Source organism: Oncorhynchus masou, chromosome 8, assembly GCF_036934945.1.
Source record: "Oncorhynchus masou masou isolate Uvic2021 chromosome 8, UVic_Omas_1.1, whole genome shotgun sequence".
NCBI classification, from domain to species: Eukaryota; Metazoa; Chordata; class Actinopteri; order Salmoniformes; family Salmonidae; genus Oncorhynchus; species Oncorhynchus masou.
Genome location: NC_088219.1, coordinates 18574420 through 18589344, shown reverse-complemented (window position 1 = coordinate 18589344; position 14925 = coordinate 18574420). Strand labels below are relative to the sequence as shown.

Here is a 14925-nt window from a genome sequence, read left to right as displayed (position 1 = left end):
CTGTACAGACCACAGACCCCACCTCCTTACCCCCCCATTTCCTCCAGCAACCTCTGTCTTCCTCTCACGCATAAATCCGAGCGCACATTTACAAACGCACAAGCACTGACACTGGTATGGTGTAAGCACTTTTTCTGTTTATTTTTTTAAAATTAATAATAGATGGTTAGTGTCGATGGTCCTATATTTTTCTATGTAAGCTTATACCTGCACCGCACACGGATCCGAAAATATGATAGGTCCTGCAGTGCAAACAAATGTCTGGACAACAACAATGAAAACGTAAGGAATTGTATTACACGGAGAGCATGAAGATAAAACGGAATTGTCACTCCTCACGTAAGTAAGTTTATTTTAAACACTTTAGCTAGCTTAGCTTGACGAACAATATGGTATGTCTGATATTAAATCACTGATTATTATAGGCTATTGTTGCCACATGATGATCCAGCACTATGGCTATATGTTACACATTTATATGCATATAAGAAACGCCAGTGCGTTAAAATGCCATCCAAATTAGAACAGTGACGTCCTCGAACTAGGATCCCCTTTACTAATACATCGGACACTTACCATTTTTACGCGACACTACGAATCAAGAGTGATTAAATTCACCTTCATTACTTATTAACTGCCTGGCAGTCTTTGCCTAAATATCTGCAGTCTTTGCGAAAATACGTTCTATTATTGATCAGGACCAAACATGAGAGTGAAAGTGATACGAGACGATGACGATTCCTTTTCCATGGCCTAATTTGGACTACCAAACCGGGCTATGATGCTGGAGTTGTAGGTCATGCAGACTAAGCTATAAGGCCATAGCCATTATTTATTGCACATTATTATTTACCTAATTATTTGTTGTTGCATGGTTTTTCAATGAATTATTTACAGATATGCGTTTTCTATATTACAATTTATTATTATATTGGTTATTTTTATATAGCCCAGGCCTAATAATTCTAGCATAGCCTATATGCGATCAAAGTGCAACCGTAAAACGCCACTCATGGAGATGAGAAGAGACTGCTTCTTATTTCCTGCCTGCCAGTGACACACAGAGACCGAGACGGGACCCTGAGCATAATGATGTCTGACGATGCGCGAAATAATTTCACTCTCATATGATTCCACCTTATTTATGGGATTCCTCTGCTATCAGCAGTCAATGTATTAGTGTTCTTTCAACCATGCCTGTTGTTCTTATTATTATCCTCTTCTCTTGCAGGCGCAGCAGGCCTTTATTTGTCCACAGAAAACCGGGATAAATACTATTGCAGGTAGGTCTGTTTGTGAATGTGTAGAGACATGAAGAAATGTCACTGAAGGCTTCAAATAGAACCTTACAATTTCAGATAATTTCAGCAGTAGATTGATAATAAGACCCCAAAGATACATACAGTGCCTTGTGAATCTCACATGGTCCTCAGAGACAGAGTAATCATCAGGTTACCTCTTTCACCTTTGTGACATGAGGGGACAGAATTTCAACAGTTTCAACATTTTTAGCCACTCTTTCTATCATTATAACAATAATCACATAATGGTATAATGGATGGACTTCTTTTGCACATCATAATATTTTTATGTAAGCCTAAATTCTAATATTTCTTTGCCCTTTATCAAGCCTCCAAATTCAGAACCTCTTTTCCAAAATGTATGAAGACCTACTGGCTGCAATTTTAGATAGGGTGGCAATAATGTTCAGAATGGGGCTGATGAACAATGATGATAATGATCTCGAGGCATAGCTTGAAGCATTTTCTTAAGTATGTTTTTTAGGATTGCAATGTGTGTTTTTGGTCTGACTGTGCTTAGATAGTATGATTAATACACCGCTACACTGTTTTCATGTACAGTGGGGTCTGAAATTATTGACACCCTTGATAAAGATGACCAGAAATGACTGTATACAATAAACAATTTAAATACTGAGCTATATTGTATGCTAAAGAAATGGGTAAATTATATTATTTTCTACTAATACAGTTGCTCAGAGAAAGAGATTTAGTTTGACAAGTTATAATTGTTTTTCTCAAAACGGTGGGGGTCAAAATGATTGACAACCCTGTTTGTTATTAATACATTTTAATTCATCACCTTGCAAGGATAACGACATTGATACCTTTTAGAAAATGTGTTGGAGAACACATTTGAAGGGATTTTAGACCATTCCTCCATACAGATCCTCGATATCCTTCTTCATCTGCGCTTATGGACTGCCCTCTTTCATTCTAACCACAGGTTTTCCATGGTTTTCAAGTTCAGAGTCTGAAATGGCTAATGCAAAATGTTGATTTTGTGGTCAATTAACAATTTCTTTGTGGATTTTGATGTGTGCTTGGGGTTATTGTCTTTCTGGAAGATCCACTTGCAGCCAAGTTTCAGCCTCCTGGCAGAGGCAACCAGGTTTTTAGGCAAAAATATTCTGGTATTGGGTGAAGTTCATTTGACTTTAACAAGGGCCCCAGGACCAGTGGAAGCAAAATAGCCCCATAGCATCAAAGATCCACCACTATATTTTACAGTATGTATGGGGTTATTTTCTACTCATCCATTCTGATTTCAACGCCAAACCCACCACTGGGGTGTGCATGGCCAAAGCGCTATATTTTAATGTGATCTGACCAAAGCATCAGTGCCAATGCTGTTTGGCAAAACTCCAGGGGCCTCATTCATCAAAGGTGCGTGCGCACAACAAAAGTACTCTAAACCTTGCATGCACCAGTTTTCCCACAAAGGTTGGTGTTTATCCAGTTCGAACGGGAAGGTGTGCGTATTTTCACAAATGTCAAACTATGCATGTGCACAACTTCTAGAAGGTTGATCCACTGTATTACAAGCAAATATACTTATTGTTTATTTGGGGAAATGGGAGGTGTTTGATGCTTTTATTTATTATAAGCCTAAATCATAATCATATTACAGGACCCCACTGGGCACAGGTGTCAGTTCAACTCATTTGGTTGAGTTGTCAACTAACGTGAATTCAATGTGAAATCAACTAAACATTTTACCATATCAATGGATTTAAGTTAAAAGTTTGGTGAAAAAAATACGAAATTCCCTTACGTTGATGACTTTTTGCAAACCCAATCAGTTTTCCACATTGATTCAACGTCATCACATTCAATTGACATTGAAATGACGTGGAAACAACATTGATTTAACCAGTTTTTGCCCAGAGGGACATGTCTCACCTTTTCTGACAGAACTGGTTTAAATTATTCATGCTACACAACAAATTGTAGGCTACCATTTATCAATCGCTCATTCAATTGCCAAGCATGCTCGAAATTAAGTAGCTTTGACTGTATGTGACAGTATGGGTAGGCTACATTATTGCTGTGCGATAGAGCGCAACATCATAGGCTAGCCTATTTCATTTCAGAGCCTATACCAAGGAAGGAGATAGAAGCAAAATCATGTATTGATAAACAAAATATTGAACATCAGTTTGTCTTTTGCATAGATAGAAGTGTGGGCTGTAGCATTTACTTCTAATTTGTTCGAAAGGACAAGCAATCTTTCACAATGTACAACCAGTGTTTGTCACTCATTAGGCAGCATGCATTTTTAGTTTGGAAAAGTCACTGCAGAGTTCTGCCCACACATCTACAGAAATGTGATAAAATGTTCCATTGCGCTTTCTTTTAGGAGCTGTCATGGCCCAGTTCCAACATCTCCAAGCCATACAGCAAATGAGGATGTTTTTGTTCCCATAAAATATTAATTGAGGGTGTTTTCCAGGCGGGGTTTTAGCACAAATATAATATGGCTCTGATTTATCAATGAAAACATGTTCCATCCACATTTTGATAAATCCCAATCATTTGTGGCACCACGTACACCAGAATTTAGTAGGAAACAGTTGATAAATGAGGCACCACCCACTGGACACAGACGTCAATTCAACATCTATTCCACATTGGTTGAACGCAATTTCATTGAAATTACATAAAAACAACTTTGATTCAACTAATGTTTGCCCTGTGGGCGGGCATTTACATTTGTTGGATGACGTGAAAATACGACAGCATCATGATTGGTCACAAAATCCAAATTTTGCAACGGCCGTCTCCGGACATGTAAAGCATTGAAAACCTGTAGTTTTAAATTGAAGAGGGCAGTCCATAAGTGCAGATGAAGGATATCAAGGATCTGGAAGTATTCTGTATGGAGAAATGGTCTTCGATCCTTCCAAACGTGTTCTCCAACTCATCAAACATTTGAGAAAAAGTCTCAGTGCCATTATGCTTGCAAGGTGAGCTATTGAAAACAGGGGTGTCAGTCATTTTGACCCCAACTTTTTTGAGAAAAAAAAGTATTACATGTTAAACCAAATCTGTTTCTCTGAGCAATTGTATTATTATATTTGAATTATTTATTTTAAACAGTCTGCTCATCTTTATCAAGGGTGAATATAATTTCGGATATGTGCTGATGAGGTGTTTACAATGTGTGATCAGAGTGATGTTGACTTCCACCATTACAAAACTGGGTCAATGTAACCCCCCCCTCCACCACAGGCTACAAAGGCAAGGCTGAAAAAGGAAAAAAGATGAGGATACCATCACCAAGCTCTGTGCGTTGATGTATGCATGTGGAAATGCAAACATGGTGTGCTTTGTCTATGGGTTGGTGTGCGTGTTGCGGGGGTGTGAATACGTCCTCGGTGCCTTTTTGCCATGTTTCTTCCTCCCCTCTAGTCTGTAGTCTACCCTGTCACATCATATTCTGTCTCTTTATATCTCTGTCCTCCCATCTCTCTATTTCTCTCCCAACCTCTCCCTCTGTATTTTTTCTCCTCCTCTCTCTCTCTCTCTCTCTCTCTCTCTCTCTCTCTCTCTCTCTCTCTCTCTCTCTCTCTCTCTCTCTCTCCCCCTCTCTCTCTCCCTCTCTCTCTCTCTCCATTGCCCCAGAGAATCTTCTTTAATGCAAAAAAAACCCACAAATTAATGGGTTTTGTCATAGTAAATAGGGGTTAGTAGATGACAAAAGCAAAGTCGATACTACAAATGAGAATTAGGCATCAATTGACCCCATGTTTTTATTTAAAGGGTAGAAAAAAATGATAATGAAAATAATACAATATCTAAAGCTTTGCCCAGAATTCCCTCTCTCCTCCAGTCTTTATTCAAGTATTTCATGACGAAGTGCTTATTTATAGGTTACGTCCATCGATGGTCAGTCAGTGCCTCAGGCAGTTACAGCTGGCTCTCTAGTTTGCTGTGCTATGGCAAAGGGCCTTTTCTAACAGAGAGACATTTGGTTATACTCCATGTCTCCCACCATTCTTTTGACCTAACTTCAATTTCACCAAAATATTTCACCAAAATGTTCTTAAAACAAATCAAATCATATCAAATGTTATTTGTCACATGCACCGAATACTGACGCAAGCAGTAAAATTACATTTAAAAAACAGATAAAATAAAAACCTTATGGAACAGCGGGGACTGTGAAGCAACACAAACATTGGCACACACACACACACACACACACACACACACACACACACACACACACACACACACACACGATAACATACGCACTATACATACACATGGATTTAGTACTGTAGATATGTGGTAGTGGTGGAGTAGGGGCCTGAGGGCACACAGTGTATTGTGAAATCTGTGAATGTATTGTAATGTTTTAAAATTGTATAAACTGCCTAAATTTTGCTGGACCCCTGGAAGAGTAGCTGCTGCTTTGGCAGCAGCTAATGGGGATCCATAATAAATACAAATACAGGTGTAGACCTTACAGTGAAATGCTTACATACATGCCCTTAATCAACAATGCAATTTTAAGAAAAATAAGTGTTAAGAAAGTATTAACTAAAATAAACTGAAGTAAATAAATCAATAAATAATGAAACAGTGGTGTCTGCCATGTTTTGGCAAAATCATAAAGGCTGTATTTTGGTCTTTTTGTTTTGATTTAATTCCTGTGTGTTTTTGGTGTATCTTTTTTCCAATCTAATGGTGACTAACGGAAATATGCTTCACATATTCTTCTGAGTGTTCATCACGGTGGTCGGCAGCAGAAGTCAAGTAACAGTCATGTGTGTTTTCATCTTGAATTCGAACTCTGCAACAATTTCAATTAATAGGCTTTATTATGCAATGTCTATACAGGGTTATAAACTGGGGGGTTCCAGCCCTGAATGCTGCTTGGCTGACAGCCGTGGTATATCAGAGCGTATACCACGGGTATAACAAAACAGTTATTTTTACTGGTCTAATTATGTTGGTGACCAGTTTATAATAGCAATAAGGCACCTCAGAGGTTTGTTTTATATGGCCTATATACCACGGCTAAGGCCTGTATCCAGGCTCTCCACGTTGTGTCTTGCTATATTGGCCATATACCACACCCCCTCTGGCCTTATTGCAGAAATAACACATGTAAATATATTGTGTACTAGGTATGTATACACAGACTGTTTAATAAAGTGATGTTTTTTTCAAGCAAAAATGTCCATAACTCCATACCTAGTCTGCTTGGTGTAGGACCGATGTGATGTAGGACCGATGTGATGTAAATATCTCTCCGAATTCAAAAAATGTGATGATGTTGATGATGATACCACAGTGTTGTGGAAGCTCTGAAAATATAGTTTGCCAAGATACCAATTCCTTCACACTGGAAGAAGTTCAGCTACACTACAGCTACCCTTAAGAAACCTATGTATAGTTTACTGAACTAAGGTTACTTTGAAAAAGTAGTTCACTATATCCAAACTACTTTGTGATAAATGATCATATCTAAATCTGAAATGTCATAGACTACAAATTGCAGAACATATTACTAAGATGTTAACAGAATGTTTAATTTAGCCTATTAAAAACAAAAACTATGTTTCAGGTGAGAATTAGGCTGGTTTGATGCTGAAAAAGAAAGTAAATTCTTGCCTACTTCACCCATGTTTTCTTTTCTTTTTGCAAAAAAGTAGTGTAGTTCCAGTAGTTAGTTACATCGCTACATGGCAAAAAAAGTAATGAACTACTGAAAACACTACCAAGATTTCAATTTAGTTTAATACCACCAAGCTACTGTAAAATGTAGTTAAATTACTTGTTGAATTACATGTAGTTTACTACTCCCCAACACTGTGATACCAAAAGTAATTTAAAAAAATCTGTGACCTTAATTTGATATTTTATCTGAGTACAATCTTAACATTGTTTCTCTGTTTCTTTCTCCCTCTCTCACACACACAGCTTTGTGTAGACCCAGATGCCTCCATTCCCTATTGGCGAGCGCATAGTGGTTATTCAGCGCCCTAAAGACTTGGCCCTACGTGGGCCCTCCCCACAGACCTCACCACAGCCTCACTCCCATATAACAACCCTCAGCAACAAACCTCTCTCCCGCCCTTCTCATCCCCACCCTCCTCAGTCCCACCCTAATCCTCCCTCCCCAAATTCACTGTCTTTGGAATGCAAGAGCAGATCATCATCCCGTCTGCAGAAAACCAAGGGCAACAAGGCTATCGTGTCAGAGGGTGTCAGACACACCGCTAGCCACTGTCACAGCAACGGGACTGTGACTCTTGGCCCTAGACCCCACCAACACACACACACCATCGACATCAAGTTATCCGTGAACAAAGGAACAAAAGGACAAGGGCACAGCAACACTTTAGGTCGCAGTGGGAGTGTGAAGGTGGGCAAAAAAAGGGTCTCGTTGTGCTTGGATCCCGGATACGGGGAGAGAAAAGCTGGGGGAACATCAGGGAAGCCTGGAGGAGCAGTGCAGCAACTCCAAAACCACCCACAGAACCAGATCAAGGCCTCACTAGGCAATCACCATCAGAATCATCTGGCTGTGTCCCCAGGAGGGGTTCTAGAATTTGTCCCAGCCCAGAGACAGCAGTCCAAGTCCAGAAGAGAGAAGGCGCAGGACGCAGCTTCCAAAGTCTGCTCTGCCAGCTTCCCCCCCAGAGGTGCCCGGGAAGTGCCCTGCGTGGGTAACAAAGAGAATTCCAAACTGGGACCTGTCCATGAAAACCCCAACGCCCACAGCCTGCCCCGCCACCACAACTCTGTTCCTGTTCCCCATGCCTCTGTCCTAAACTCCCATTACCCTGCTTCCCCTCCCTCCCACCAACCCTGTGCTTCTACCTCGTTCCAGCAACCCCTCAACAAGCCCCATCCATCCCGTGGCAGGGACCATCGCCCTCAGATCCTCCACGGCCTACCCCTCTCCCCCTGTTCCTCCCGTGGAGGTTTCCCCAGCCCAGACCACACCTGTACCATTGACTTCTCCCATCCCTTCAGCTGTGGCTGCTGGAAGCTGGTCCGCTGCAGGGGGGCCAGGGGACGTTCTGCTGGCTGTCAGGGGGGTGGGGGGAGTCCATCTTCTTCTTTTTCCTGCGCCCACGGCCACGGGGTTGGAGGGGTGTACCACAGAGGGGGCTCAGCAATGGGTTTAAGAACTCTGGGGGGATGTTTGTCCACAGCCTCCACCACCAACACCTCATCCTCCAACAGCACTGTGTCGGACTGCCGGACGGGCTTGCTCAGACCCCTGCGATGTGCCTCCTGCTCCGGGGAGGCTGGTGCCTTTGAGAGTCCTGCTGCATTCCGAAAAAAACTGGTGGGGGGATGCCTGCCCTGTACCCCACTATCCTCCTCAGCCCCGCTGCGAGCCTTACAGAGTTGTGTGAGTGGCTGCAACCCCAAAGCCAGTCAGGGCGGCAGCTCTACCTGCAGTTATTGTAGCAGCGACCCCATAGTGGTGACCTTCAACCCCCACCGGGGCAGAAAGCCCCCCGGGATGGGGAGGGGTATAGTGTCAGGGCACCCCATGGGGGTATTCCCCGCTGATGACGATGATTACAGTGTGCGCACAATCTGGCCCGAGGAGCTGGCGAAGAAGATGACCAGGTCTAAAACTCAACAGAACCACCAGAGCTGTGCCGGGATGGGGATGGGAATGGGGAAGACATGTGCCGGTCAGAATCAGAACAGCAGCAACGGAACCAGCCCTGTTATCCTGGACTGTAAGAACCTGTTGGAGTTCACCCGGAATCAGATAACAGACCACGCTGGCCGCCGCCGGCTTCAGCAGGGCAAGATGGCCGTCCTGGATTTCATTGGGTCTGGGTCTGGGCCTGGGCGAGATCCAGGCCGGGACTCGCTGAAGAGGCTCTGGAAGAAAGGTGGGGAGACAGGGATGGTGGATGGCATGGGGCAGGCAGACGATATGGCATACCCTTGCACCCCCTCCCCCCGCTCCCCCTCTCCCCAATCCCCTTCTTCCTTCTCAACAGCACCGTCAGTTCCCAGCACTCTCCTCAAACCCAAATCAAGACAGAGAGATGCAGAGGGACGGTATTCCCTTCCCTCCGCCCCGTCCCTCCACCTGGTCCTAAACTCAGTCAACAGAGAGCAGGATGAGGAGAACGGCAGAGGTAAGGATGTCATACACACTTTTTTGTTTCAGTCTTTTAGTTTTAACTATATGACCAAAAGTATGTGGACACCTGCTCGTCAAACATCTCATTCCAAAATCATGGAATGATTTGGTCCCCCCCTTTGTTGGTATAATAGCCTCCACTCTTCTGGGAAGACTTTCCACTAGATGTTGGAACATTGCTGCGGGGACTTGCTTCCATTCAGCCACAAGAGCATTTGTGAGATCGGGCACTGATGTTGGGCAATTAGGCCAGACTTGCAGTCGGCGTTCCAACTCAAAGGTGTTCGATGGGGTTGAGGTCAGGGCTCTGTGCAGGCCAGTCAAGTTCTTCCACATCGATCTCGACAAACCATTTCTGTATGGACCTCACTTTGTGCATGGGGGAAATGTCATGCTGAAACAGGAAAGGACCTTCCCCAAACTGTTGCCACAAAGTTGGATGCACAGAATCTTCTAGAATGTGATTGTATGCTGTTGAGTTAATATTTCCCTAAGGGGCCGAGCCCGAACCATGAAAAATATCCCCAGACCATTATTCCTCCTAGTTGGTCCTATGCTTTGGGGCAGGTAGCGTTCTCCTGGCATCCGCCAAACCCAGACTTATCTGTCAGACTGCCAGATGGTGAAGCGTGATTCATCACTCCAGCGAACGCATTTCCACTGCTCCGGAGTCCAATGGTGGCAAGCTTTACACCACTCTAGCGGACGGTTGGCATTGCGCATGGTGATCTTCAGCTTATATGCGGCTGCTCGGCCATGGAAACCCATTTTCTAAATCCCCCGGTGTACAGTTATTGGACTGCCGTTGCTTGCAAAGGCAGTTTGGAACTCGGTAGTGAGTGTTGCAACCGAGGACAGACAATTTATACGCGCGACATGCTTCAGCTCTCGGCGGTCTCATTCTGTGAGCTTGTGTGGCCTACCACTTCGCAGCTGAGTTGTTGTTGCTCCTAGGCGTTTCCACTTCACAATAACAGCACTTACAGTTGACCAGGGCAGTTCTAGCAAGGCAGAAATTTGACGAACTGACTTGTTGGAAAGGTGGCATCCTATGACAGTGCCACGTTGAAAGTCACTGAGCTATTCAGTAAGGCCATTCTACTGCCAATGTTTGTCTATGGAGATTGCACCTGTCAGCAATGGATCTGGCGGAAATAGCTGAATACACTAATTTGAAGGGGCGTCCACACACTTCTGTACATATAGTGTACTTCTGATGGTTTTGGACTGTTTTTTGACAGAAAGTTATGGACACTTAGATAGTTTCAGTAAAAAAAAATCCCCAATGGATAAACCAGCTTTCATGTCTGACTGCAGAAATTACCATTTGTTTCAGTAAATCTCTTTCCTCCTATTCTCATTACTGTCTCTTTCTTCTACCTTTCCCTGCTTCCCTTTCTTTTAAATCCCCTGCCTATCTCTATTTATATGTTACGGTGTTCTAACATGTTGGTGATTTAAGAGGAACCTGGGGATAATGACTGTTAATTATAGCCTAGGCTCTGGAGAAAAAAGAGACAGAGAAGAGAGAAATGGAGAAGAGCGCTGATAAGAGGGGGAGATTAGAATAGCTGAATGAAAGTTATTTTTTCCTAAGGGAAATGGTGTCACTGACACTGAACCCTGTCACTGGGAGATTAAGCTATACTCGTTTAAATGATGAAGACCCAAAAAGCTATAATGTATTCTCTATTCTTAATAGTTACTTAACTCCAGCCTCCTCCCACTCCATTAAGTGAGTGCAGGATGTGTTGATGACATACAGCATAGAATGAAGAGAGTAGTTTCAGACTTCTTTTCATGTCTGTACCTTTCACTCTTCCTGTTAGGAGAATATGTATGAAATTATGTAAGCATTTGAGCAATTCCTCAGAGCTGCATACTTCTTTGCCCTGCGTGTGTAAAGTGAACACCAATGATACTCATGCTCAAACAAGAACTATAAATTAGATAAATTGTACACTTTCATTGTCTCTCCTTCATTCACACATATCTTCATAACTCTTTCTGTCTCCAATGCTTGATCTATGTTGGCATGCTTCAGGGTGAATGCATGTCAGCCAGTGATCCAAATCAAATGAAATTGTCCTTTCTAACAGCAATCTCTCACTGTGTTGTGTTGCCCTCTCCTATCCCAGTGCACCTCACTCTGCCGCTCTCCTCCTCGCTCCCGGCTTCCCTGTCAGATGAGAGTGGGATGACCCCTGACGTGGAGAATGCGGTGGTGAGCCCCATCTTGCCCTTCCTTTTCCTGGGCAACGAGAAGGACGCCCAGGACCTGGATCTACTGCTGCGTCTCAACATCGGCTACGTGGTCAACGTCACCACACACCTGCCCCTCTACCACCTCGGCTCCAGCCTGATACACTACAAACGACTGCCGGCTACTGACAACAGCAAGCAGAACCTGCGTCAGTACTTTGAAGAGGTGTTTGAGTTCATTGGTGAGTTGAACAATATTTACTTTCATGTTCTACGGCGCTCTCTATCCCCGTTCTTGTCTTTCAGTCTTTTTCTCTCTGAGCTTAGAATATTTGACACTTGAAGTATTTTAGCAGTGAGATAAGGTAAGAATCATGATGATTCATATGTTAAGTTTTTCCTCTGATCTCGATCTCCTATTTCAACGTTTTTGACTGGGGAGACAGTTAGGGAGCTATAAATGGATCAAACGGGAAGATGGGAGAACTGGAGAGTCAGATCCAGAAAAAGCTGTGTATTTGATGAATTTCAGCGATCTGATAGCCACCTCTTTTTATCCACAGAGGAGGCACATCAGAGTGGGCGTGGAGTGTTGGTTCACTGTCAAGCAGGCGTGTCCCGCTCGGCAACCATCATCATCGCCTACCTGATGAAGCACACCCTGATGACCATGACGGATGCCTACAAGTACGTGCGGGGCCGTCGTCCTGTGGTGTCTCCTAACCTCAACTTCATGGGTCAGCTACTGGAGTTTGAGAGGGACCTCAATTCCGGGGTCACTCCTCGCATCCTGACCCCCAAACTCAGCGGCCTGGAGACCCAGGTCTGAGAGTGGGAGACTGATTAGAGGGACAGAATGGAGGGATGGAGGAAACCCGCATTGGGCGAGCCATAGTTTTGTGAAGGAGAAATGAAAGGTAGAATGATGAAGAAGGGAACGCTGATTAACAGATTGTCACTATTGGCATAGATGATGAATTGATGATTGAAATAGTGCACTTCTATAGATTATGGGAGAAATAATTTGATTGGTTATTTTATAAATAGTCTCATTTCTGGCCAACCTGATCCTCATCCAATTCCATTTGTAATTTTGACAATTTTTATACAATGCTTAGATATCTGGCAGATAAGGGGGCAGGTAGACTAAGAGCGTTGGGCCATTAACCGAAAGGTCACCGGTTAGAATCTCAGAGTTGACCCAGTGAAAAATATTCTGATGTGTCCTTGAGCAAGGAGCTTAACCCTAATTTCCCCTGTAAGTCGCACTGGATAAGAGCATCTGCTATATGACTTAAACATGTAAATATTATCTCCCATGATCCACTGTGATCAGATGACTCATTTGATGCTTGTGGTTTATAGCATTACAGAAACTAAGGAAGTGCAATGAGTCCTGGTCTGACACAAGGCCATTTACAAAATCAATAATGCATGCAGAACCAGAATAGAAACAACTACAGTGACAGCCCACCATTAAACTATGATAACCCTATACATAGCTCCAGAAAGGTCATTCCAATGCATTTTACCCATCAAAATGTTTGGTCGTTTAGAATATTGCCTCTCAACTGAAGTGACACAGTCCCAGAGGACAGCTGATCTTGCCATATTGTTGGTTTAGTTCTGTCTTTCCTAACTGGATTGTAAATGTCAATGTCATTTTTTTTTTACTCTTGTGAGAATTATTCAATATAGCATTGTGTGACTGTTGGAGGAGTGAGCGGATTTAATTGTGCCAATTCTTAGAGAAATGGGTTGAAATCAGAAACCTACAACACTGTGGATGAAACCAGAGCTGGTGTCAATAGAAGGATGGTAAATAGAAGCCGCAATGATACACAGGCAACGTTGAACAGATTCAGCAGACTGTTACTGAACTGAACTTAGTCATGGATCTATCCATGTTGTCTTTCCAACAGACAATGGTTGGAAAGATATAAGAAGATGAACCCTCCACTCTTAGAAAGAAGGGTTCCAAAAGGGTTCTTTAGCTGTCTCCCCCCTCCACCCTTTTTGGTTCCAGTTAAACACTTTTTGGTTCTAGGTAGAACCCTTTTGGGTTCCATGTAGAAACCTTTTTGGTTATAGGTAGAACCCTTTTGGGTTCCATGTAGAACCCTTTTTGGTTCTACCCGGAACCAAAAGGGTTCTACCTGCAACCAAAAAGTGTTCTTCAAAGGATTATCCTATGGGGACAGCCGAAGAACCTTTTAAGGTTCCAGATAGCAGGTTCATTTCTAAGAGGGTACATAGGTGTGTGCTTAAATTAAGACAAAACTGCACCAAGATATTCTTTGAGTGTTCTCCTCGTTTGTGGAATATTTTGCCTGTACATGTTTGCCATTACAGAGTATTTATTTTTATTTATATGTTTTGTCATTTATTTTGCATTGTTTGTCACTGCTTAAATTCAACTTAAAAATATATACATTCTATATGTATGTGTTCAAATTTAACATGAATTGCAGAGAAGGAAGTCAAGACAACAGAGGAAATATAGAAAATAATCTTGATCATTTCTTGCAATTTTGAAACATACACTAGTAATGAAAATCAGACTTGAAAGATGAGACAGAAAGACAATCCTTGTCAACGTTTCCATTTCATCCATGGCCTAAATAATTATTGTTTTAATTTTTTTTGTATTTTTAGACCAGTTTATTGATTTATATTGAATTAATTAAATCCAGTGATTGCCAAACTGTGGACTTTTGAGGTCCACAGACAAACTATTTGGTTGTGTATGAAAATGTAATACAAAGTTGAACTATCCTAATGTTTAGATGGTATCCATGTTTCAAAGTTCAACAATCCTAATCTTTAGATAGTATCCATGCCTTTATCTGCCTTGTCTGTCTTCCTGTTTATCGGATCATCTATCTTTATCTATCCATTCATGCATCCATCCTGGTCTTCAGTTCATTTGTTCTTCCTGATCCATTTATTTCCTCAAGCTGTTTTCAGCTATACCATGTTTCTGTATACCAGGACTCTCCAACAATGTTCCTAGAGAGATACCCTCCTGTGGGGCTCCAACCCCAGTTGTAACTAACCTGATTCAGCTTATTTTTTATTTATCTTTATTTATTTCATCTTTATTTAACCAGGTAGACAAGTTGAGAACAAGTTATCATTTACAATTGCGACCTGTCCAAGATAAAGCAAAGCAGTTCGACACATACAACGACACAGAGTTACACATGGAGTAAAACAAACATACAGTCAATAATACAGTAGAAACAAGTCTATATACGATGTGAGCAAATGAGGTGAGATAACGGAGGTAAA

The 14925-nt window shown here is 42.4% G+C and overlaps 1 protein-coding gene across 1 annotated transcript; it reads left to right on the top strand.

Moving 5' to 3' along the window:
- On the top strand, positions 1 to 14651 carry LOC135543897 (uncharacterized). Its single transcript, XM_064971209.1, has 5 exons — positions 1 to 339; positions 1232 to 1283; positions 7233 to 9427; positions 11571 to 11876; positions 12198 to 14651. The coding sequence occupies exons 3-5, from the start codon at positions 7249 to 7251 to the stop codon at positions 12461 to 12463; spliced, it is 2751 nt and encodes a 916-aa protein (XP_064827281.1). The 5' UTR covers positions 1 to 339; positions 1232 to 1283; positions 7233 to 7248; the 3' UTR covers positions 12464 to 14651.
- Positions 14652 to 14925: the final 274 nt, after the last annotated feature.

What these genes read in the sequence shown, in the direction of transcription:
- LOC135543897 (XM_064971209.1), top strand. Translation starts at nt 7,249, where the DNA reads ATGCCTCCATTCCCTATTGGCGAGCGCATAGTGGTTATTCAGCGCCCT. An exon ending in GGATGAGGAGAACGGCAGAG is followed by an intron (nt 9,428 to 11,570) that starts GTAAGGATGTCA and finishes CTCCTATCCCAG; the next exon opens with TGCACCTCACTCTGCCGCTC. An exon ending in AGAGGTGTTTGAGTTCATTG is followed by an intron (nt 11,877 to 12,197) that starts GTGAGTTGAACA and finishes TTTTATCCACAG; the next exon opens with AGGAGGCACATCAGAGTGGG.